The sequence below is a fragment of the Sturnira hondurensis genome, unplaced genomic scaffold (assembly GCF_014824575.4).
Source record: "Sturnira hondurensis isolate 20B ecotype Veracruz unplaced genomic scaffold, ASM1482457v3 Scaffold0010812, whole genome shotgun sequence".
NCBI classification, from domain to species: domain Eukaryota; kingdom Metazoa; phylum Chordata; class Mammalia; order Chiroptera; family Phyllostomidae; genus Sturnira; species Sturnira hondurensis.
Window position 1 is genome coordinate 727661 of NW_028083443.1, and position 26255 is coordinate 753915.

The following is a 26255-nucleotide window of genomic DNA, read 5'->3' on the forward strand; positions in this document are numbered from 1 at the left end:
TGCTGTTGTCATTCCTTCGCTGCACGCCTTCCACATGCAGCCTCTCTGGGCTTTCCCGAACAGTGAGCTGGGAGCAAAGCCCAGTTTGGGTTTTTTCTCATTAGTGAAAGGCTTGATTAGAGTCTGTAAGTTGATTTGAGCTGCTCATTATAATTTTCCATGAATTTTTTTAATAGCATTCATTAGATTGTCTCCGATCTTCATTGTTTATTAGTGTTTATGAATTCCACCTTACTGTATATTTTTAAAGTCTGCAATTTGCCCCTCCGTAAGTATGCACAATCTTCTTCTGTTCTATGGTTCTAGCAGAATGATATCTCTTTGCTAGACCTATTTAGTGGCATGTCGATCTAGTGATACACGAGGTAGTAATTTCATAAGATACAAGGTACTTACAACGGCAATCTTGAAAATATTCAAATGAAAATGTTTTCCTCGTGAAGTAAGAAGATGTAGTTGAAGGCTGTCTTACTGGGTGTGTCTCTGGTTAGTCAGTGTTTCGAACCTGTCCTTGGAATAACGCCACATCTTCTCTCTTTCCCAGGTTAGTGGTGCCGCAAAGCTTTATGCCTTCCGAACCCATGGTTCAATTACTGAGAAAACTCTTCCCACACTGTCGCCAGGCCTTCTTCTCCGTGGCTGGCAGCTTGGAGAGAGCGGGGCAAAGACATTCTCCTGTTCGTTAGAGAAATCCCGTTTCTATTTACACCCGCGTGTTAGGACTACGTTTTCTGCCTGAACGTGCCTAAAAGTGCTGTACTATTTTGTTAAAGGTGCATTTCGTAGAAGAAAAAGGTTAAAAAATATGCCTGTGAATTGACCGTGAGACACTCAGGTGATTGTTTTAAGACATCAGGCAAGATAGAGAAGTGTGTCACTTCTCATTTATGGCAGGATAACTCTGTCCTTGTTTAGGGGGCGACAGGGGCACTTGTGGGGCCGGTGGCCACTCTGCAGTGCTCCCCACGAAGCCCAGAGGCTCCTGTGTGATGGAGAAGGCTTTTCCTTCTCCATCCGTACTTCAAGTACTTTCCTCCCAGCACTCTCTGGCTTTGAATGGCCTGAGGTCAGTTGCTTCCTTACAGCTCTCCAGTGTAATACTGACCCTGATCAATACTGCCGGCCATGGAAATTTAAGTAATGAATACCATCTTCCTCACTTAAAGTAATATAAACTTAACTCAGCAGTTGGTAAACAAAGACACATGTGTTCAAGTTCATAAAATAATGGTAAAAATATAAACTGTTTTATTTTATGGTGATGGTCCGTATGCTTTCATTTTCAGCTTCATGGTCAGTTTTTTTTTCTCTAATTTCATGTCTATGTACAGTAAACACATCATTCAAAAAAGACTAGTATAGTATATCAAGCTGAAGATAAGCTTGGAAAACATTAATTAAAAAATTCACTTCTGTTAAGGGAGTTACCTTGTACAGACTCATTGCAAATTTTGAAGAAGGCTTTTAAATTGTGGCCCCACCGCCGTTGAGGGTGGAAAGAGAATGTATGTTTTAGGAACCTGTATATCCAATCTATGGGGCTTTCTTATCCTAAATGTAAATTATTGAGAGGAGAACTTGCAAGATTTCAGTGATGGGGCCTCTGAGATAGATAAGAATCATGGTGTACTAAAAAATAAGAGGCAGTAACATATGTGTTAAGTTTATGCAATATAAAGAGTTCTTATTAAAGTCAATCCACAAGAGGCCATTGATGTAGGGTTCAAGGCAGGGAAGGCTCTCAGGTAGACACGTGGAGAAGAGTGTGCTGGCCATGAAATGGCGAAAGCATGGGAATTCTGGTCAGAGCAATGAGGAGCAGATTAAATAAAGGGAATAGACATTGTAAGAAGGGCAAATATGTAATGCATCACTTAAATTAAAAGTATAGTAATTGCCTTATATGAGAGACTTAGTCTCTAGAATTTTTATATGCTAACAGTCATCAGTCAGAAAATTAGCTGGAATACAGCAATAGTGATAATGTTTAGGACATTGTTTACTTTAGGGAAACATGTGGGACTTTTGTTTTTATGAAGATTTTGCTTATTTATTTTTAGAGAAAGGGGAAGGGAGGGAGAAAGAGAGGGAGAGAAACCCTGATGTGCAAGAGAAACATCGAATGGTTGCCTTACATGCCCCATCGGGGACTAAACCTGCATCCCAGGCATGTGCCCTGAATGGGGAATCGAACTGGCGACCTTTTGCTTTGCAGGATGACACCCAACCAAGTGAGCCACAGTGGTCAGGGAGAAACTTATTTTTATATATAGAAAATAAAGCGGTATGGTGTAAGATTTAAGAAATGAAATAATAAACTACATTTCTGTATAAGGTAATTGATGTCAAAATTAATTTATAGTTTTAATCTAATTCTCATGTAAAATCAGTCTAATTTTCTTAGAAAAAGAATTACTTTAACATTTATATAGAATAATAGACAAGTGAGAATGAGAAAAATAAGAAAAAATGTAAAAAGAAAAATTTTTGTTGAAGGGTGTAATCCGATATTAGAATACATGACAAAACACGACAAGGCACAGTATTTAATTATCATGGCTGCTTTATGAGTGTGCATATGAGTGTGACAGCAAGGTCCGGAAATATGTTCTTATGCAAAAGAATTTGTATTGGGATAAATAATTTATTTTAAATCTCACCCTATATCAATATAATGTAGAGTAAAATAATAAGCTGGAGAAATACAATTGAGTTAAAAAATCTGTGAGGGCAGTTTAAGTTTCTCAGTTTTGAAGAAATAGGGAAAATAGATTTTGATATACATAAGTAGATATTCTGGAAAATATTCTGAAGGAATATTATAAGCAATAATGACTTAAAGATCATCCGGAGTTCAAATTGGTAAGATACACATGTCAGAACCTCAAAATCAAGTGAGCAAGGATATCACCAAATTATTCACAAATAAAGAAATACTACTGGAAATAAATACGGAATTCTTCACCTTTGTCAGTAAGAAATAATTATGCTAAGACCAAATTATTTTAATTTAATTTAATTTTTCAGGCACAGTTTACATTCAGTACCGTTTCACACCGGCTTCAGCTATGCAGCAAAGTGACTGGAGACCATGCCCTGTGGTCACCCCGCTGCCCCTGCCCCCTTCCCCCCCCCCCGGCCCCATTCCATGTTATTTGGACCTTACCCACTGTATTCTCCGTGCTGCAAGCCGCGTATCTGGGGCTATTCTGCAAATACCAATCCGTGCTGCTAATCCCTTCACATTTTCTTCCCAGCTCCCTGACTCCTCTCCCCTCTGATAGCTGTTAGTCTATTCTCTGCAGATACTATTTTAAAATGGAAACTAGTATATAATTTAAAATCTGCTGCAAACCACCTTCCATCACCATGTATTTGACTTGGGTGGTGGGCACACAGTACAATATGCATATCTGGTATCACAGAATTGTACACTTCAAATCTGTATGGTCCTATTAAGCAATGGCACCCAATACATTTAATAAAAAATAAAGAAATAAAATCTGTCACACACTGTTAGCCATATTGAGACAACCTAGTCTGTACTATTCTCAAATCGACCAAGAGAATATAAGCTGGTACAGCTTTGAAAAGCAATTTGGCAATACCTGGCAAGTAATTACATGCAATTTTACTTATTAATATAAAATATATTTATTTATTATAAAAATTATGACTCGCCAATAATCTTTCTTTGGGGAATCAAAGAAAAGATGACAAAATGGGGAAAATATATGCAGAAAGCACTTTCATGGAGGAAAATGTTATAAACTACCTGGATATATCTAAAGTGTGACATGTAAGATCGGTGCATATTTTATATCCCTTTCAGTGGTGGTTCGGAAAACTGCAGCGCTGTGGACGATCGTGCTGCAGGTAGTGGACGGGTAGCTGGCCATGATGTCACTGCGCCCCACGGCTGCTGAAAGCCTGAGGAGTCGAGGCTGCATGGGAGGCAGGCAGAGGAATGCTGCCTGGTGCCAGCGCGAGTTGGTTCCCATTGCCAGATTCCTTTCCAAACATGCATTAAGGGCTTAACACTAATGATTTTTATCTCTAGAAACACAGTCAATAATATTGCGACAAGTTTGCATGACGAGAGATGTTGAATCACTAGATTGTACACGTGAAACTAATATAACTACTGTAATATTGTGTATCAACTATGCTTAAGTAAAAAATAAAAAGAAGAAATGGTAAAGAGCATGGGTAAAAATATAGACAGACATGCACTGAAGCATTTTGACAGAGGCAAAAATTGGAAGGAACCTAAATCCAACTATGAGAGAAGGACACGTCACTCTCACAGACACGAAAGGATGGAGAGGAATGTAGCGATGTCACTTAACAGGAAAAGGCAGAACCAGGACAGGAACCTGGAGACCCTCTGCTAGACACCTTGGTTATTGATCGGATATTGGGAATGTCCTGCTACGCAGCCAGATCCATGAGTGCTCTAACTGCTGAGGTTGTTTGGAAGAAGAAAACTGCTCTGTTAAGCTTTGCTAGACGAAGTGCAGGACGGTTGCTTCGGGCATAACTGGGAGGTTAAATAAGGATGTCCTGTCATAACAGAACAACGAAAGGTTTTATTGGTACTGACTTGTTGCTGTTCCACACGTATTCACATTTTATCATGCGTTGTCAACTATTTATTTCTGTGGTAGGCAACTCAGCAGTATTCGGAATTACTACCACAGTTCTACAGATTGAACTTGCATGAATTTTAATACCCATCTTTAAAATTATAAATATTTATACCAAATGCTTTTACACTTTGAAATTTTAAAATTAATCTTATTACTTTATCCATGGAAATGTGATCACTAACTACTCAATATTATTCAAAGAGTATTAGAGCACTCTGCTATGGGGGGGGTACCAAGTGCCTGGGATTTTTCTGTTCCAGTTTCGAACTTACCGAAAAAGCTGACCTCTGAGGGCTGGCAGAGCACATCGCCAAGTTTGCGCCGTGGCCTGCGTGAGGGAAGCTCGGTGGAGTAGCTGTAGGATGCTACACAGAATTAGAGGGATGGATATGGGCACGTGGCAGCGGAACTGGTCCCTGACTCCTGTAGTTCCTTGTGCACAGAGTCGACAGGAAGGTTGTCATGTTACCTCAGTCTTGACTAGAGCCAGTGACCTGCAGTCATTGTTGCCTTTAGGAGCATGTGTAACCGAAGACCGCTCTTTATGCAGAGTAGTTTCATTTGCACGAGAGTAGTATTTCTCTTACATGACACTTGTATTTTATTTGACATAACACTATGCCCCATTCCTTTAGATATCCTTAAATGCCACAGACATGTAAATTTTATGAAGCTTCTTTTTCTCCCTATTAAGATTATCCTAAAAGTTCTTCCTTTGATTGTATATGAAAATGATTCTTCATAACTCATAATTTGATAGGATGTTCAGTATTTGCCAAAACTGTATGTGTATTTTCTCCATATTCTAGGGCTTAGAACGGATACCATTTTAAGTGCTGACAGAATAAAACAGCATTTTTCTCAAGTGATTCAACTTTTCAGAGGGTAGTTTGTGTGTTGTATCCAGAGTGGTGTTGGTTTGTCCCTGTGGTTATTCCGTATCTGTGCATGCCCTGGGAGGCTAGGCGGTGGAGAAGGACTCCGGTCTACCGTGAGTAGGTCTCCCGTGTCCGTGTTGCCTCTAAGTCACAGCTCTGGAACCTTCTGATGAAGGGGAAGTCCACTAACTACTGGGAGACAGCATTTATCTGGCTGTTTCATTTACCTCTATCCCCTCCTCTCTTTGGCTGACTTAATTAAGAGCAGGCTGTGTTGTTATCCACCCCAGAAACTATGTTAAAGAACACTCTTGATATTACTAACACGGTAATGATAAAAATAATAAGTGAAGTAAACAGGTACTTCATCTGAATGATCCGGACAAAGCCTGCAGTGACTCAAATGGGTAGAGAAGGAATGTATGACACTGTTTCTCTACCAAGGACAACTAACGTCGAGGTTTCCCTGACATTTTGCAGGTTGCCCCAGCTCATTGGCCTTTAACAGTTACCTGTAGAATGCCGTGTATAATGCGCACGTCTTTGCCCAAATAATTGCTGGGAAAATAAGGATGTACATTATGCATGGGTAAATGATTACATCCCCCAAGCGTAATAATGGGTACAATAATCCTGTGTATGATACACACAGAAACGTGGGTGCTCATTGTACATGGGAGCACATTATGCATGGCATATATGGTAATATCAATGAAAGGTTATGTTGAAGACCCAAGTTGCTACAGGGAAGTGACTGCCAACTTAGTGGTCAACTGCCACTAACCTATTTCTTGATTTATTCTGTGCCAAATTGTCTTTCTCTTACGTGAGGTTTCAGTTGCTAGTTCTATGCATTGCAGAAATGTCACCTTTAATGGAATTTCGGAAATGCCCGGTATAGGGAACGACTAAAAGAATTAACTGGAAACTCTCATTTCTTTATAAACCTGCTCAATTCTTTTCTAGCTCCTTAGCTAGTCATTAAAGAAAAATAAAGCATTTGGGAAGGGAGAAAGCCTTCCTTCCTACATGGCTTTTAGTACACAAATAAGTAACTGGGAAGTAAGGAGTTAACAGTTTCAGGAAATGCTTAAAGTCGAGGAGATGGTTTTGTTAAATTGTCTAAGGATTGTTGGGTAAAGAAACTGTGAAAACAGAAAAACATCTTTTGTTCATCAGACTAAGTCTTCATAAGCCCCTGCTTTGTCATTCTGAATCCTGTCAGACAACATTCTGAAGGTTATTAAATCGAGACTTTTGTCTTTTTTATTTTTAACACGTTCAAGTGTGTATATAAATCTCTGGAATGCTGAAGGAGTGACATTCCACAAGGGTGACATTTTTTTTCTGTCGCCCATTGTTAAGAGGAGACCAGGAAATTAAGAATGTTTGATTCTTTCTCCATTATTTGCTCTCCAAGTGGAGCTCTGTTAGAATTTTAAAAATGTGCTTTTTTGGGGGTGGACGACTTATTGAATAGGAAAGACACTGTTTCAAGTTATTGTTTTCTGACAGTGATTAATTATTATTTCACCAGGCTAGCATCAATACAAAAGCATTATTATGGCATTAAATTTCTCTGGGGCCTGGCCCTGTAGTAGTCATCAACAAAAAAACCAGAATATTAAGAACCGAAAAGTGCACTCCGGGTCGTAGTTGTCAACGCTGTGTTCTTTTTGTGTGTTCCAGGGTCTGGAGACAGGTCTCTGTAGACTGTCTTAGCAACTTCAATTTGTTCAACGTTAGATTCTGAGGTAGCTATTAGCCTAGTTTTGGAGTTCTGGTACATTTAATTTAATTTTTCATCCAGTATTTTGCTGTGGTGACAGAGCAGTCAGTCATAGCCTTGAATGAGGTACCAGGAAGAACTAGGTGGCTATTAGGATGAATTCCACTGCACTCTTTAAACATGGCAAAATGGTGTATATACAGTTTTGAAACTACCTTTTAAAATAAGCATCACTTTACATTCAGGCATTAAAATATCTGCATAAATATATGTATAGCTATATGTGTATATTATATATTGAACTCTGAGAAAAGCCTATGAACATTAATTACTAATTAATTACATAAGTACTATAGCTACATTAACTTATTTTTGTTTTTTTATTCATGTAAAAGGGTAAAAGGGAATAAATAGCACCATCAGTCTTCAAAACAAATAAAATAATGATACGTTTGAGAAAAAAATCTGTGAAAATGATTAGTAGAAAAAGTATTCTTAGGACCAAGCGAACTAGAGTACAATGAAGAGATTCTTAAACAGGCTATATGCAACAACCAAATATTACCTTTCTTTAATGAATGGGGAACTAGCTGTTTGTAAAGACATGGTCTGAGAGAACGGCTCATCGCTGTTTGCAGCGCTGTTCTGTTTCTTGAACTGTTTTCCTGGCTGTTTGCTTTCTGTTGGGCTCTGGGCTCTGAAGAACATTGAGGCTGGAACATAGGAGTTTTGAGAATGTTAAAAAAAAACACCGAACTGCTATTGGCATTCTTGTCCTTACATATCTTATTTCTTTATTTACTTTCAGTTTGATTAATAAGATTAAACCTGGTGTCATTAAGAAGATCAATAGACTCTCCACACCAATAGCAGGCTTGGTAAGTAAATTATCTCCAATACTAGATCTCTTTGTTGTTGAAATGTAAACAGACAGACACAGACAGCTTCTCTTATCTGGAATTATTACAGAAATGAGGTTTGGGGTTTTTTGCTCAAAAAAAGTGTGTTTCGTGCAGCCCCCCCTTACACCTTCAGTACCTCTTTCTGTTTCCCTTCTGCTGGGAGGTTTTATTTTATCTATTTTTTGTTTGTTTTGATTTTTGTGCTCTCAACTTCACATATTCCCCTTCTTGGCTTATTTCTTCCGCAGGGTGCATTTGTTCGGGATCACGTTCCTTTGGTGCTCAGCCTGTCGTTTCTTCATTGAGCACAGTTTAGGGAAACTGTCGGATGTTTACTAGTTTTTATGTTTCTGGTACTTCCTGCTTACGCAGTGCCTCACTCAGCACACAGAGCGTGGAGTGTGTTTGCAAAATATTCAAGCCCTGTTAGCTTTTGGACTTTAGGTCATAGTTTTCCTACCAACATCCTGGTGGGTCAAGACACTGGAGAGCCCTGGCTGGTGTGGCTCGGTTGGAGCATTACCCTGTCAACCAGAAGCTCACCAGGTCGATTCCCGGTCAGGGCACATGCCTGGGTTGTGGGTTTGGTCCCTGAATGGGGCACATGTGAGAGCCAACCGATTGCTGTTTCTCTCCCTTTCCCTGTCCCCGAACTCAATGAGCATGCCCTCAGGTGAGGCTAAATAACAGTGACAGTAATAATAATGTAAATTCATTGACACAGATGAAGTAATAAGTGCATTTTATTACTTATACTATACTATTACTTATTACTGTGAAAGAAAAAAATACACTGAAGGGACCAATGATAAGATGGAGCCTTGTCTTCGGAAATAAGTCATCTATCACTGTAATGCACATGGTGATTAACTTTCCAAATGTTAGCACTACCTGAAAGTCAAGGTTGATGGTAATATAATACGCTTAAATTTAAGTTCACAAAACCCTGAAGTTTAAGAACTAAAAATTAGAATGTAAGGGAAAAAAACATATTCTCTTTGTAACAGTCAAGCTGTGCTTATAGTACATGAAGGAACCTTCTGTTTGGCCACCATGTGTATGCAGATGTTAGAGGCATGAAGAATGAAACAGAGCAATGCCAAAATGTCTGGGCTTGCAGCTGTCATAAAAATCTCATTGGGGTGGGGGGTGGTACGGGGTAAAGGAGGTCAAGTATGTGGTGACGGAAGACGTGACTTTGCGGGGTGGGCACACAATGCGATATAAGGATTATGTATTATAGAAATATACCCTTGAAACCTATATAGTTTTATTAACCAATGTCACCCCAATAAATTGAATTAAAAAAAGTTAAAAGAAAATCTCAGCAAAATTTTGACTGAAATGAATTGTTTGCAGAATATTTGTTATTTAAAATTATCTGTCTGGTGATATATGAATATATAAATAGGTATATTAATTAATTCTAGTGATAGAGTGCATTAGAAGGTATTAGGAATAACTGAAAGAAATTTGGGTTTTGAAGTCTTTCTAGGAAGAATATTCCATAATAATAATAATAAACTAAATAAGCTTTATGCAAAAGTAACTAATGAAATAACTTCTATGAAAATTAAAAGTTTGAATTGTATTGAAAGTACTCTGTCTTTTCAAAAGGGTTGTTATTCTTAGATATTTTAATGCTTCAATTTTAAATGGTCATTTCTTGGATCAGTTACATGCATTTTAAATGAAATTAGCTTTTGTCCTCAAACACTCTGCATACTTGGAATATTTGAATTGTGGTGGTTTGTTGTTGGCCACTAGAGGTTTTATTCAATCTTCTGATTCTATGATGAGATGAAATCACAAATGTAATTTTAAATACAGAGATCTCTCCAAATATTTCTATTTCAAGCATCAGAAATTCTATCTGGTTTGGATTTCATTTCTAGCGAAAAACCAAAATGAAATGCATTTCTGGCATATTAAATAGAGTGATTTCCCAAATCCAGACAATGAGTATTTTCAGCTGAATGCAGGGGCGTCAGTGTGACCACAGCCTCAGAATCTGCCTGAGCCCAATTGACATGCTCTTAGATTATCCTGCCTCACTGGATTCCTTCCTCTGATGCCTGTGTATCAGGATGGGTATAGCAGAACTCAAAGCCTTAATTTCAGGGGTGAATTAGAGCTCCAGCATCTGTCCAGTGGGGTTGTTATGAGGATGGAAAGGGATTATGTTGTGTATAGATGGTCTGACACACAGATACAGAATTAATGTTCATTTGTAGCATGTTTATTTTTTTAACAGATAATGGAGTGCCTACTGGGTCAAGAATGTTTCTAGTTTATAGGGATATATCGGAGGAACAAAGATAACTGCGTGCATTCTGGTAGGGAAACAGGGGCCGGGCAAATTAGTTAACAAAGAAGCCAGACAACATCAGATAACATAAATGTGCTGCGGAGAATTACAGTCGGCTGTGACTTTGACATCCTCAAGCAGTTTATAAGGGACCTTGAAGATTGACCTCTAAGAATTCTTCGAAAAGGAGTATATCAGAGGCTTCTATTTTGACACTTGTGGAGGAAAGATGAAGAAGCTGAGTCAGGCTCTTTATACTGTAACTGAGCAAACCAGGGTTCAGCCATGTGCAGCCTTGACACATGACCCAACAATTAATGTTGAAGGAAACAGGTTTTCATTTACAGGACTCCAACTCTTCTTGTTCAGAGTCCTCCTCTCCCACGAGACCCAGCACTTCCCTTGCTCCCCAAAAGGCGATAAGCCAAAATCATGCCCAGAAGTTCCTCATGTCCTAGCTGTCCTTAGCCAGCTGTGCAAACGGGTCTCCCTCCCTTCTGGAAGGCGCTCTTGTGGGTTTCAGAGTCGCCATCCTCTCTCAGCAGCTCTCTCCTTCAGGGGTGCGTTCTTAGCCTCCATGCAGTGGTTCAGGGAAACATGTGCTGTGTTACACTGGGTCATGGTGAGGTCCAGGGAGGTTCACATCCCAAGAGAGTGGCTTCTCTGTACATCGTTCCGAGAAGCACAAGTCTGCAGTGCCTCTCCCTGTCACAGTTTGGTTCCAAGCACCTCCCATGAATCTGTGCTTGGTTAGGGGGTACCACACAGCTGCATCAGCCCCGCTGCTCTCTTCTCCCGGCTGGCTTCCCAGTGTGCCTCCTCCGTCCCACTCCAGACCTCATGGCAGACCAGACCCCTTCTCTTTCAGCCAGGCCTTATTTTAAATGCTCAGCCTGGAGCTTCCTATATGACTTCATATCTGGCCCCTCCTACGATATGTTACTTTGGCCAGTTTCCCTGTATGTTTTACCTTCTTTGGGCTGCCATCTTTAATCATGGCAGGAGTTCCCCATTTTGCACCGACATCCAGGTTGGGCATCCACCTACCCTGGCTATGTCATGAGTCACTATATGCTCTTAATGTCACCTATACCTTACCCCTTGGGTGGCAGCGCTCTTCCTACAGCTGTTAACTTGCATTGTTGTGCAAAGTATCTTAAATGCCTTATCGTCCACTTACCCCTGCCCCTAACCAGAGGTTTGGGGATTTTCTTCTATTTTCAGATGACTCCTGCTTTGCACCTTATTACAATATGAGTAATTTTTGTGTTCACAGCACATAATGTAATGACTGATACTTATAGGAGACCAAAGATTTTTAAATGAATGAATAAAGATTTCCATTATGAAAAATGATAGGCTCTAAAAGTAGGTATTTGATGGGATAGTGTTATAGATTGAAATGGGCCCCTTGAACTCCCCCACCAAGATATAACATATTGAAGTCCTACTGTTTTAGAATGTGACCTTATTTGGGAATAAACGTGTCGCAGGTGATCTCACTAGTTAAGATAAGGTCGTACTGGAGTGGGGGGTGGGGGTTCCTGATCTAGTATGACTGGTGTGTTTATAAGAAGATGGCCATGTGAAGACAGACACACCGAGGAAGAGTGCCGTGTGACAGCCGAGGGGCGCTGATGTATCTACAGGCCAACGGATATCAGACTGCCACCAAACCACCAGAAACAAGGAAGACTCCCCCTGCAGTTTCCGTGGGGAGCCTGGCTTTGTGGTTTTCCCGATTTGGGACTTGCTCCGAACTGTGTTTTAACCTACTAACCTCGTGGTGCTTTGTTATGGCAGCTGTAGGAAACGGATGCAGACGGGTGAATGTTTTAGTTACCACATGCTTTTTCAAGAACTTTTTATTTTGAAATAAATTTAGAATCACAGAAAATTACAAAAATAAAAAATTTAAAAACCAGACCGTACTGAGAGGTTCTCTGCTCTGTGCCCTTCACCCATTTCCCCCAGACGGCAACATCTTGCCTAACTGTGGAACAGTGTTAAAACCAGGAAGTTGATATCAATACATCCAGAGACATTCATCAAAATTCATCAGTTTTACATGTAGATAATGCTTTTTTAGTGACAAAGAGTGGAGATGCTTTTAAGCTAAGTGAGATGTAGAGTGTTTTATTTTAAGGGTTTGTTTTTTTTTTTTGAGAATTCACCCATTAATCCCGTGCTCAGAATAAACATGGCAGCCGCGTTCCACACGATTACTTTTTGCCTGTTGGAGGGCGAATCTCCTAGGTGAGGTTCTCAAGAGAGGAACCTTGAATAGATCAGGTTACCTTGTCTTTCCAGGCCACCCATAGCCTGAACAGCTTATGCTTGTGGTCCTGGAGAAGAAAGTTGGCCCAATGCACTGTGGTCAGGACTGTTGGTTCCCTTTGGGTCACTCAATTCATATGTGTGGATTGAAGTGGGTTCTGTGAATGAGGTTTGTGTGGGGTAGAAACATCACATTAAGTTAAATACAGTAAGAATTACACAATTTCTGGGTAATATTTCGTTAACCTGAGTGATTATAGTGCTCCAAGCCCCCTCTTCCAGTCCTCCTTTCTTATTTTCTTTCTTTCCCCTGTAACATTTCCATTTCATGTCAGTTTCCATGTACATTTAGCCAGGAAATCGGGGCAGTGTGAAAGGCATGAGTAATGACAATGCAGAAAGAAATGTTTAGATAATTTGGAAGTATATTGAAAGCTCTGCTTGGAGCTTTCATGATTTTTTTTTAATTTGGGAAGGCAGTAATCATATTCCCAAAGAGATATGGCATTTCTTACTTTACTGATTTTATATTATAAAGAAATTGTTTTCCTGTTATCTTTTCTTTGCAAAGCCACGCTAGATAAAACAATTCTAACCCAGGAGTTTGAGTGTGGCAAAAAATTAGCTGGTGTTAATTGTGGGTCTGTTTAAATCATGAAAACTCAAAACAAAAACTTTATATGGGAATAAAAATATTCAACCTCAGTGCAAAACACTGAGCTGACAAGATAGCAATTTTAATTTAAAAATTAAAAAAAATTTTTTCAATTACACTTTACATTTAATATTATTTTGAGCAAGCAAGGTGTCCCGATGGTGAAAACTGTTGAACCAGAATAATGTTTTCCACCTGATGTGTTAGTGTGCAGGAAATACAATACATGTAGAAAACACCACATGTTATTAATTCTCGGGCTTGTGGTCATCTGGGACCCACAATGATTTATTTGTATTTAGCTAAGGCAAGGTTTCTCAACCTTGGCCCTAATGACTATCGACATTTTGGGCCGGATGACTCTGTGGTGGGTGTCTGCCCTGTGCATTACAGAATGTTTAGCAGCATCCCAGGCCCTACGCGCTAGGTGCCACTAGCGTCATGCCCCCAAGCCGCCACCTGTGACAGCTAAAAATATCTCATGACATTGCCGATGACCTTTCCTGGTAAAATCATCCCTGACTGAGAACCACAGAGCTAAAGAATCAAGAAAGTATAAACACTGCCCCTTTACATGGGCTCCTTTGCCAAATAACTCTAGATTTGATTGTTCTACTCACACTTGCCCTCTCAACTGCAGTTCCCTTTGAAAAGCAATGGTATTTTGGGAAACTTGTTTTGATCCATTCATTTGCGTGATGCGTGTGTCTGTTGGTGGGCTTACTAGAAAATCCTCGGGATAGCCATACTTGCATCAGAAATGTGGGCTGAATTTGACCATCTCTGCCCTAAAACGTTCCTCTTTAAGATCCAATATATCTTGGGTATATTTTGTGAATATATTTGGAAGAGTGGAATGTGGAAGGGTTGACTGTGGAGGCCGGGCGGGTGTCTCCACTCCCCAGTGCTGGAGAATACGGGAGATGTGAAGATAGATAACCATCCAGCTTCAGCAGCTGCCCTGTCTGCTTCCCTTGCTTCCATCATGGCTACTTCAAGAAGGAAGGGAAGTTCATGGGTCCCTTCTCACCGCCATTTCTCACAAGGTTATTAGTGGTTGAGGGTCTCGCACCTGTGTAAAATTATGTCTGTGTTATCTTCACACTTCTATACACCTGGGTGCAAAGCAGTGCAAGCTAGTCTGTCAAGGGCAACGTGGAAACATCTAGTTTCCCTCCCAGCAGGAATAGAACATTTACCTGAGGGATCAGCTCTATAAGGTAATTATTTGTGCCCAGGTTTTTATGACATGCTTTTCTAAAAACTATTCTCGGGAACTGACTATATTTATCCCATTCTTTCCCCCAGAGGGTGGAGAAAGGAGAGGTTTGTGGAACACAGAGTTTGTGAGCTCTTTCTATAAATAGAACCAAATAAACACAAACAAAACAAAACAAAGATGAGTGTTTTTAGGGAAAAAAACCCACTTTTGTTTTTCTCTCTCTCTCTTTTAAATCCAAGTCGAAGCAGTACAAGAAGTCTAAACATAATTACTATTGTCGTTCAAGGGTAGCACTTTTCTGGTTAGCAGGCTGAGATGGGTTTGGGGGGCTGGAAGAGAACATCCGGCAGGAGCAACACAGTGGCCTGCGGCCCCGCGTGAGCGGCCAGGAAATGCCTTCCTGCAGCCGTGGTGACTGGGGTGGTTCTGCACTAGGACACACCCGGTCCATGTGTCTCAGGGCGCACGTGTCTCTGTTGTTGCTAGTGCGCGAGACACTTTTGTGAATATTTTTGGATGTTGATGTGTAGAAAACACTGACAACAAGCAACAGCATGCGAGGATGGCATTGTAGAGCAAGTTTGTAATAACCTCTCTAGTAGATAATAAGCGAAAGGCTTTTGTGAATATATTTGGATGCTGACGTATACAAAACACGGCTAACGAGTGACAGCATGTGAAGATGGCCCTGTAGAGCTCGTTTAAAGGAACCGTGGTAAGATCAGTAGTGGGTTTTTTTTTTTTCTGTTTTTAAATTTGATGGCTGATTTTACAGATGTGCTTGAGGAGATCTTCCAGGTGGCAAATTTGGGAGAGGCTTTTGCCCAGCAAATTCTATTGGATCCACTCGGCTCTGGTTGGATTTCTTAGCCAGGAACGCAGCATTCACAGCGCTGGCGTGGGCTGTCCTGACCCCCATCTCCAAGTAGGTGGGGGCGACCTGGGGCCTCCCTTGCCTCCCGGTGCTCTGCCTCAGCTCTGACTTCGTTTTCAAGTCCTTGGTCTCCTCATGAGTGATCGATAACGGAAGCCAGATCTTTCTGTATATTACCATGCTCTTTAATGCTTGGCCATTTCTCGCCCTTCACTGTGTTGGAATGCTCTCATTTGTTGGATCGGACCTTGGTGTTACTGAATTTTAAAAGATAGTTTTTATTTCTTCTATTGACTCATGGAGACAATGATGGTTAAATTACATCAATAGACTTGCCTACAGCTGTTCAACGGTGGTCTCACGAGTAAAACTACGCTAAAGAAATGTTATTTCAAAGGACAGGCGAACCGTTATAAGTTGTGTAGTTATGCCTCAAACACTGAAATTCAAACTACTCTTATATTACTGGTTTGTCAGTCTCATTATTTTCTTTATAAAGAAAACAAAAATAGCAAAAACATGGAATACTTTACTTGGTAAGGTATAGGAAAGTACTATACTATTATCGTTACTAAGGTATTTACATTTGTGTAAGAAATTATGAAAGTTAAACATTTACTAAAAACAAGGCCACTTTACACATTGTAAATGACATTTTCCCTGGTTGTATTTTAAATAAACTTTTCTAATGTGCATATATTTTGCTGGAGTTTCTGTGGATTGCCATCACTGTTGTGAAGCAGTTTGGGGTTTTCCAGTAATCAAGTCTGAGAAAATAGCCTGAGCGGGAATGGTGCACTGGCTGTCTTCACAGTAACAAATGTGAGATACGAACTACCCAGATGCGTAACACCTCCACGTGAATGGCACATACATAAGTCAGTAATGGCATATAAAGCATTTTTAGGAGATTTCTTCAAGGGTCTCCTTGTCTCTCCACTTCCCTCCAACTACCAATTAAGGCTCAGTATCACCAAGAGTGTAACCTTAAGCACTTAATGCCGGCTTTGAAGTTGCTTCAGCACCCGCCCAACCGTGGGGCACTGCAGAGCAGGAAACTCCTGTTCTGTTTCCAGCCGTGATCTCTGCGTCACGGCCTGGACACCGCTCAGGAACACTTCCCTCGAGTTCCAAAGCTGCCTTGTTTTTAAATCCAGGATGAACATCTCTATGCCAACTTCCAGCCTCCAGAGCAATTTCCTTTTTAAAAAGCATTAATGAATTAGAATTCTTAAAGCAACACTATCATTTATTTGTGGAGTTTTAAAAAAGTGATTCAGAGTAGGATTGTATCATATATGACAGTTTTGTTCAGATACGCATTTGGAACATCTCTCTTTATTATTTTATTTTATTTATTTTTTAAAAAGATTTTATTTATTTATCTTTAAAGGGGAAGGGAAGGAGAGAAGGAGAGGAGTATCAATGTATGGTTGCCTCTTGTGAGTCCCCTGCCGGGAACTGGCTTGCAACCCAGGCATGTGCCCTGACTGGGAATCGAACCGCAATTGTGTGGTTCGCAGGCCCGCGCTCAATCCATTGAGCTACGCCAGCCAGGGTGGAACATCTCTCTTTAGACACCTTTTGTGATGTAGGACTTGGGCAAGGAAAAGCAAATGAAGTAATAAGAAATAGAACCCAGTGTGGGACTGGTATAGGGCCTTGGTTACTTGATGGGTTTTAGGCTCATGGCTACCCCTCAATTCCTAAAGATGTTTATTGAATACCTACTATGTGCTAGGAACTATTCTGGAAATTTGGGACACACCCACAAATAAGGCAGAGAAAGTTCCTTGGTAATGAGCATAGTCAATATGTTAATAATATCCTGTTAGGTGTCAGTAATTACAATGAACAATGTATAATAACTTCTCAGTTACAAATAATTACGCTGAAAAAATAAAGTCAATGGGTAGAGACTGACTGAGTGTATGTATGACAGGTATTTCAGAGAAGATGCTCAAGGACATCTTATTTGTGGGCCTGACCTTGATCAGGGGCGTGAATGAAGTGAGGGAGTAGGAAGAGATGAGGGTGGGTGAGAGTTGTTCAGTCAGAAGGAAAAGGGTGGGAGTCAAGGCAGGATCAAGCCGAACCAGCAAGGAGGACTTTGGGTCTGGAACCAAGCGAGGTCAGGAAGGAGGCCCCAAGGTTTTATAAGGCTTCATAGACTTCATCTACTTTGAGTAGATTGCATTTTATTCTCAGTGTGATTAGAAGCCACTGGGGGCTTTTGAGAGCAATTCAGTTTGCGGTTAGTGATCACTGGTCACCTATGGTAAAGGATATACACATCTGTGAATGTAGTAAAAACTACTGATTATATACGCTAAAATGGCTGAATCATATTGTGTGTGAATTATCTCTAAAAAAAATCGCTGGTTGGTATGTGAAGACTAAACTAAAGGGAGTCAAGGAGAGAAGCAGGAAAGCCAGTTCAAGAATAGTTTCAGTAGTTGTGATGATTAATTTTGTGTGTTATGTTGACTGGGCCACAGGGCGTCCTGATATTTTGTCAGACGTTACTCTGAGTGTTTGTGAGGCTCTTTTTGGACGAGATTGACAATGGAATCGGCCGACTGGGTAAAGATTTCCCTCCCTAATGTGGGTGGGCCTTGACTAACTAGTTGAAGGCCTGGCCAGAACCAAAAGGCCGGCCCTCCTGTGAGAAAGAGAAAACTGCTGGGTGAGCGGGAGCGCTGATCTTTTCCTGCCTTCAGACCTGAGCTGACACATCAGCTCTTCTTGTGTCTTGAGCCTGCTGGCCTTTGAACGGAAACTTCCACCGTCCCGTCGACTCCTCTGGTGCTCCGGCCTGTGGATGTGCACTGGGGCCGCACCAGCAGCCCTCCTGGGTGTCCAGCCTGCAGACGGGCAGACTGTGGACTTCTCAGGCGCCACAGTCACACCGGCTGGGGCACAATGTTTTACAATTACAGCAAGGGAATTCAGGGACTTTCTTAACATAGAAAGGATGGAAAGTGAGTCAGCTCATAAAGTAGGGAGTCCCTGGGGCTGGAAAGGCTCAAACCAGATCTGACGATCCAGATATGTCACCTGTGAAAGTGAGTCTTTGAAGGGGGGGTGGGAGCAGCCAGACTGGAGTGGATTCTGAGCTCTGGGTTACCGCAGACTTTATCTTCATCAAACCTGCTTTATTGCTTCATAAAACATGCCTGTTAGTGTCATTATGACATGTTTCTTTAAGCAATTATTTATTTGCTTTACTTTGGAACATAAAACATGAGTGATTTGAGGACAGGATTTTCCCCCCTTTTTTATTCCCATGTTGTCCCCCTACCCCTGATCCTCCACCCCTGGCAACCACCAATCGGTTTTCAGTCAGAACTTCTTAAGCTTGGGTTTCAGCACTTCTTATAAGAGTAGGTAAGTTCTAGAATTCACTTTTGGTATAAAGTCTAATTTGAGGAATATGCACGACTGTACCTTGTTTCACGCTGCAGTGCGACAAAGGCAGCCACTGCATCTGTGTGGTTGATTGTCACCCGGCCGATTGAGGGTGTTGGTAACTGGCACTTCACCAGCACACTCAGCCCTCCTTCCTTTGCCCTGCTGCTGCCCGGTCTTGCCAGCTCTCAGGTCTGTCCCTCTCGGTCTAGTTTTTGCTCCTGTTCTGCCAAGCAGTGCTGCGGAAAAATCAAGTCACCAGCTCCTGGCATAATTACCTTGTACAACACAATCTCCTGAGCCCTACATGTCACTTGGCAATTCCTTTTAAGCATTCTTTGTTGGTTCCTAGTCTGTTTTCACAGGTGGCAAAAGCTCACGGCTCTCCTCCTCTTCAGTTCCTTTGCTATTAGCTAGCACATGACTGAGGCTTTTTCTTTGCCGACAAACCAGGACCCAAGAAAAACTTTAAAAAAAACAAACAACCCCCCTCTCTCTCCAAAACATACTACCTGCTTGTTTTTCTCACAAATAACTACTGAAGTAGGATCTCTGCATGTTTACCTACATAACATAGCCATAAAATGTACGTGTTAGTTCACGCCTTACATTTATTAGCTAAGCCATAAAATAGAAGATGCACTCTCCAAAATAACAGAAAAGAAAAAAACTAGTGTCGGCTGATCAAAATTGTCACCAAACTGCTTTCTTAATGGAAACTGTATAGTTAAAATGCAAAACCTGATATATATTGAACTTACTTTGCTGTCTGGGAGTTCAGATAATTTTGAATGATCACAGTGTGTCATAAAAACAGAATTCGAGTACTTTTGATGGTGGCCTAATGGTAACCTCCGTAATCCCTAGGTGGCTCGTGTTCAACCCAGGGAAAACAACGCTTTCAGTCATACTGGGAATGTTTTCTTACACTGCTCTTTGCCAGAAGACTTATGTCTCTGAAGACTCAAATCACCTGGCGGATCTTCTAAGCATTTGGGTTCTGATTCTGCAGGTCTGGGGTGGAGCCAGAGAATCTTCATTTCTTTTTATTTGACTTTTCCCCCAGTTTAATTATTCTGCTTATTTCCTGTTATAAGAAAAAAAAAGAGCTTATTGTACAGTGTCATGCATTTTCCAAGCTCAAAATAACATTAGTTGCATGCTAAGAATCTATTAGTCTCTATAGTAAGACTTGTCTTTTTAGCTCATGTCAGCTTTTGCCCCGAAGAGAAAAATACCCGCTCCATCGGTGGTTTCTCATCTATGTGCCAATGTGAAGGCATCCTAGACTGTGTGCGATAACTCGACATAGATGTAACGGCTTCCCTCCCTGCGATCCCCACGCCCCAGCCCAGGTCTATCAGTCGCGATGTGGTCTGCCTGGACTTTTGTTCCCTGTTCAGACCATACACACAGAATGGAATATAACTGTGTTCTTTGAAGCCGCACACCTGAACACAGGGCAGGGAATGCCCTTGTCAGCGCTGGCAGAGAAGCAGGGAGCCCCGGTTCACCACGGCAGCACGCTGAAAACGAAAATAACACGTTTGGAAAAAATCCCTTTTACTGTACGCTCGCAAATAAAGCGAGAAAGATGAGCAATGGTTTCTTTTTCTGCTAGCCAGAAAGCGTGTTTCCATTCGTTTGGGCTTTGACGTTCAGCGTGCCGCACACCTGTGCACATGCATGTGAGCTGATAGGTGCAAAGTCTTCGCGGTGTAGCAGCCCCCGATCTTTTCAGCGAGTTTGTCTAACTGTTAAACTGCTTAACCAGTTAGAATAGTAATATGTCACACTGAACAACTTTACATAATCACTTCTTTGAAATACTAGGAATGTTTACACATTTATTGGCTTTGTAAAGGACGCAAAACTTTCTTTTAAAAAAATCCTGAAGCTGACTCGAAGCAGAAAGAATGTCTTATGATTTGGCCAAATATGGTGTATATTTTACATCATTTAAAATTTGAAGGATAAGTTTATAGGGGGCATTTTTTTTTATGGTCAACTGTTCCAGCCAGACCTCCCATGAAGTTTTTGTTGAAGTATCTCCACTTGTCCAGCAGAGGGCACTTTACACATCACTCTCTACGTAGCTTAGGGAGCAAATGTGGGTGATGCAGAGTGTCCACCTACCATCAGGAAAAACCCTGCGGATTTATTTCTGAAACTCACAAAAATATAGAAAACATAGACTGCACCACAGGGTTTCATGTAGAAAAAGTATCAGTGTGTGTGAAGTCGAACAGGGAGAGGGGACACATTATCTTGGTTTTCACCTCACCTCTTCTCCCTGGGTCTTTTTTCCTTTCCTGGCCCAAGAATGGGATTGCATTGAACTTTTTTACTTGTAGTACAACATCCATTTTCAAGTCATTTGGTTGGGTTTCATCTTTTCTAGCCTGTATTTACTTTTCTGCTCAAAAGCCTGAAACAAGGATATCTGGCGTCTCACCCGAGGGCAGAAATTCCGGTTCAGCCATCAGGAATGCTCTGAGATAGTGCTGCCCCTCACTGCTCAGAGCTGCATTATTTCCATTCTTCCAGGAAGAACCTGGGCGGGGTGGGGGCAGGGGGGGAGGATCTGCCTGGTTTGGTTTGGCAAACTGGAGTTTTGCAAGCCCGAGGCATGCTGTGAAGGAAAATCCACTGGTCTTTTTTCCTTGAAACATAGTTGTTTACATCCATTTTCATGAGAGGTGATTAAGACATCTTTTTCCATGGTGGTTACAACTAGTAACTTTTCTTAAAAAGGCTTCGGTTTTACAAAAGCATTGAAGTCCTAGATTGACACCTTGTGTCTCTTTCATTTTTTTAAAGATTTATTTATTTATCTATCTTTAGAGGAGAAGGGAAGGAGAGAGGGAGAGAAATATCAGTGTATGGTTGCCTCTTGTGTGTCCTCTGCTGGGAACTGGCCTGCAACCCAGGCATGTACCCTGACTGGGAATTGAACCACGATACTCTGGTTCGCAGGCCCGCGCTCAATCCACTGAGCTATACCAGCCAGGCTGTCTCTTCCATTTTAATCCATTCTGTTGGCTCTGGTTTAGTATCAGAAACATTAGGGAGGATTGTGTGTGCATGTGCTCACATAGTTTTTCAAGTACACTTCTTTCATCCTTGGAGGAACGTAGCACTTAGTACTTTTCATATATATTAATAGCCTTTGTTTTCTATTTCTCTTTCTGCCTGTGGTTCACATTTGCTCTCATTTGTCCCAAAGTTGACAGGTAAAGAGGGAATGTGGTCATTTGAGAGAGAGGCACCCTCAGAAAGTCTTCACCCAAAAAGGATCATAAACTCACTGGGTTATGTCAACCTGACTATCCCTAAGCAGCCTTGGGTTTTGAGATTGCTCGCATGTTTTGTTTTCTTTTAGCTGCACCACATGTGTGATTCCCTGTGCCATTTTCTTCTGTCTGTGATTTTCTTGATGACTCTGAGTATGGCTTCCTCCTCAGTTCCATCGTGGTTTTCCTCATCTTGCCAATGTAGGGCTTCAAAGAAGTGTCAGAGCACAGGTTGCTGAGGTACACAAGTGGGGACCGGAAGGTATTCTGCGATGGAGAGTGACACGGGGCGTGCTGCTTCCAGTGGAAGACCACGCCATCAGTGAGTGACACAGCGTCTGAGTGGTCTTGGATGCGGTGATGAACATGGCAAGCTTGCAGGAGTCTCAGAAACCTGCCACTCGCAAGGCATTATAAGAGCATGTTACAGTGTCAGGAACCATAGTCGCGAACCAGCTGTCCCTGGGAACCGTGTCCTCGTAGGAGTACAGGCATGCAGGAGCATAGTGGAGGGGTGGTGCCAATGTAAGGTGGGTAGCTTCTGCCTCCTCAGAGTAATGTGCATTGTGCAATGAGCCTCGCTTAGCACGCATGCTTAAGCCCAGAATTTACTGACAAGTCCATTGCAAAAACTTTGGTCAAAAGTCGCTTCAGGCCTCTGGCATCAAAATCTGTACCATAAGCGCCAGTTCCAAGAGCACCAGGTGTACCCAACAGTCTGTGAGGGTCAGAGACCAGAGCACTAATGGATTCCTCAATTCAAACTTGGTTCATTTGTTCATCACTAGGTGCCAACTACCAAAGGTAAAGGCAGCGCATAGGGTAGAAAACAGGAAAGATTCTTCCAGTTTTCCCGCATCCACTGGATGGCTTCATCCTCGTTGAACTGCTTTTGGAATTCATATTCTTATAAAGTTAGCACTGACGTGTTCATTGGGGCTGACCTTAGGAGTTCTTTTATGTTTTCTGTGCTCTGCAGGGGCTCTCCCCCTCCCAGAGCCCACATCCACCGAAGGAGGAAATGAATCCTGAGAGGCAGCCTTTTTTTTAACTATATCTTACCGATTATGCTATTACAGTTGTCCCAAATGTTTTCTTCCCTTTCTCCCCCTCCACCCTGCACCCCCCCACACTTCCCCTGCTTAGTCCAAGTCCAGGGGTGTGCATATAAGTTCTTTGGCTTCTCTATTTCCTATACTATTCTTAACTCCCCTCGTCTGTTTTATGCCTGCCATTTATGCTTCTGATTCCCTGTACCTCTCCCCCCATTCTCCCTCTGCCCTCCCCACTGGTAACCCTCCATGTGATCTCCATTTCTGGGATCTCCATTTCTGGATCACTCGAATAAATTGACACTGTAAATGACATTTACATTTTAAGCACATTAGAGAAGGCACCTTTTAGAAAATAATTAATAGAGGTAAAATTTAGATAACAGAAATTTAGACATTTTAAGGTGGAATCAGTGGCATTTGGAACATTCACAAAGTTCAACCGCCAAACATTCCATCACTCCCAAGTAAAACTCTTTACCTGTTAAGTGCTTTCTCACCAATTTGTCCTAACCCACCCCCCACCCCCAACAGCTGGCCACTACCCATGCTCATTCTGTCTCCATGGATTTATCTATTTTGAGTGTCCCATATAAGTGTGACCTTTGTGTGTTTCACTTCTTTTAGTTTGTATAAAGTTTTGGAGGGTCATCCATGCTGTAACATACATCACTCCTTCACTCTTTTCTATGGCTACATAATATCCCATTGTACGGATATACTGCATTTTATCTGTTAATGGACATCTTAGCTGTTGTCTCCACCTTTTAACTATTGTGACTAGTGCTATCAATATGCATTGTATAGGCATAGCTCAGATATGGGTTCAGTCCCAGACCACTGCAATAAAGAGAGTAGCACAATGAAGTGAGTTGTAATCATTTTGCTACTGGAGGGTCTTGCCTTCAATTTGTAAAAAAATGCAACATGTGTGAAGTGCAATGAAGCAAAGTGCAATAAGACAGTATGGTATGCCTGTGCATGTACTTGTTTGAACATCTCTTGTGGATTCTATGGGGTATGTACTTACAGACATGGCATCTTTTCATGGAGAGGAGTGGAAGTGTGTGGGGGTATGGGGTGAGGAAGAGGATAGTAAAATAAAAAAATGAGAGCCCTTATACTGACCGATAACAGCTTGTTAAAATATGATTGATTCAACCCTGGGGCCCTGACATTCTCCCCAGCCACTTCCGTTTCCAGTAAAAGAGCAAGGAAACCCACCTGGATGGTGTGAGAATATGCTTGCATTACTGTGGAAGTGCTTGTGGAAGGGGTATGGGATGAAAGGCTCTGACGGGGGAAGCGTTACCCAAGACCGGTGTTAAAATGAGCTGGGTTGGAATATTCATGTTGGTCTCATGTTCTCCTTCTCATGATTCTCTTTTCAAGATTTATAATGGAGATAGAGAGGAGTGAAGACTCCGTAGAAAATGTATAATTTCACTCCTGTTTAAAACTGGAAGATGCTGGGGGGAAGTAGAACATGGTCCTCCACCTGGGGCCAGGGGAGAGAGTGAGAACTGCTCTCCTACCCCCTCTCCTTCCAGGAACGAAGGATCTCCCCACCGGACATGGTAGCTCTGGCAGAAGTGATGGGAAACTTGAGTGGGAGGCATTGAAAAGTGGAGCTTTTGTATTTTGGGTGATCCTTGCTCTACAGTAAACAGCTTACCTCCAGTGTTACCTAGCCAGCCCCCTGAAATTGGTGTTCACCAAGCACTTTCTACTACATTGTCAAATTCTTGGGGTCGTTTTTATTCTTGCCTTGTTGGAGGTCCTTGTAGCATCGGACTCTCCCATCTTGAAACTCTCTCTTCCCTCGCTTTCCACGACACTCTTCATTTCTGCTTTTTGCCCCATTTCTCTGGTTGCTGAATATTTTTTTTCTTTCTTGACTCCTGCTTTTTTAACTGCCTTTTAAATATCGGTGTCTGAACCCTTCTCTGGCTTTGCTTTTCCTAAGAGGGCTCATCCATATCCTTCATTTCAACTACTGCCAATGTGTTTTTGAGTCCCCAAACCACTTTAAAATCAGATACTTTTCATGGGCTCTAAACCCAATTTACTATTAGCTGGACATCTTGATGTGCATATCTGAAACTCGACAACTCTAAAACAGTTAATTTTTCTGCTCCAAATGATGACTATTCTGTATTCTTTATTGTATAAGTATTGCAGCCAGCTTTAAAACTGTCCCGATGATTCTTACTTGGCATTTATTCCCTTTTAACTATGAATTTTACCAAATAAACTAGGCGATCAGAGAAGTATTCCAGGTGGAAAGTTAAGTGCTGCCTGGCTTCCTCCTCCTGATTCCAGTGAAGCGTGAGAGAGGGAAAGAGAGACTGATAAACACAAGGACACAGGAATTGCTGGTTTTGAAAATTATCAGCCTCCTTGGTCAGGTGATGCTGGCCTTGAGAAATGGCCTTCTGGCGATGATCACATTCAGAGCGCTGGCAGGAAAACAAGGTCTAAAGATGAAGTCCAGGGCGTGGCTGTGAAGTTCTTTAAAGATCTTAGAAAGATCCCAAGTGGTGCCTTGGAAATTGTTCTAGTTCAGCAATGGGTTTCTAAGAAGCCTACGGGTGGTGTGCCTGGTTGTCACTGCTGAGCCAGGTTGGGAAGGGTTTCTTTCAAAGGAATTTGGGGGTGTGGCCTTTTCGATCTAATGGAATGAAGTCCAGTCAGATTCACAGAAGACTTAGAGAATTTTTGAGAGAATTGTATTTGCAGAAACACTGTAAACTCAGACTGAACGGCACAGAGGATTACAAAACTGGGAGACCTTTAGTTCTGCAAATTTTCGTGGACAGGAAGCAGATTGAGGAAGCTAACGCCACTGCACACAGAGGCCACTTTTCAAAGAAATGGGAAAATGATTTCCCATTTGAGGAAATCAAGGGTGAACCAAGGGTCCAGCGGGTAAAGCAAAAAGACCATGAAGAAGTGCTTTTGGGCCTGGATCCCTAATGAGTGGCCCTGCTGAGCTACGCTTTGTAGGA

General features: G+C 41.6%; 1 protein-coding gene and 1 pseudogene across 11 annotated transcripts in view; one reads left to right on the plus strand and one right to left on the minus strand.

Annotated features, from left to right (window-relative positions):
* The window catches only part of LMO7 (LIM domain 7), a 212732-nt gene that overhangs the window by 75035 nt on the left and 111442 nt on the right, over window positions 1–26255 (plus strand). For all 11 annotated transcript variants that reach the window (XM_037059350.1, XM_037059351.1, XM_037059353.1 and 8 more), the window contains one exon: window positions 8065–8134. In XM_037059350.1, coding sequence (XP_036915245.1) covers window positions 8065–8134 — 70 coding nt within the window. The remainder of the gene's footprint in view (window positions 1–8064; window positions 8135–26255) is intronic.
* Window positions 22235–23129, minus strand: LOC118996103 (elongation of very long chain fatty acids protein 6-like; annotated as a pseudogene).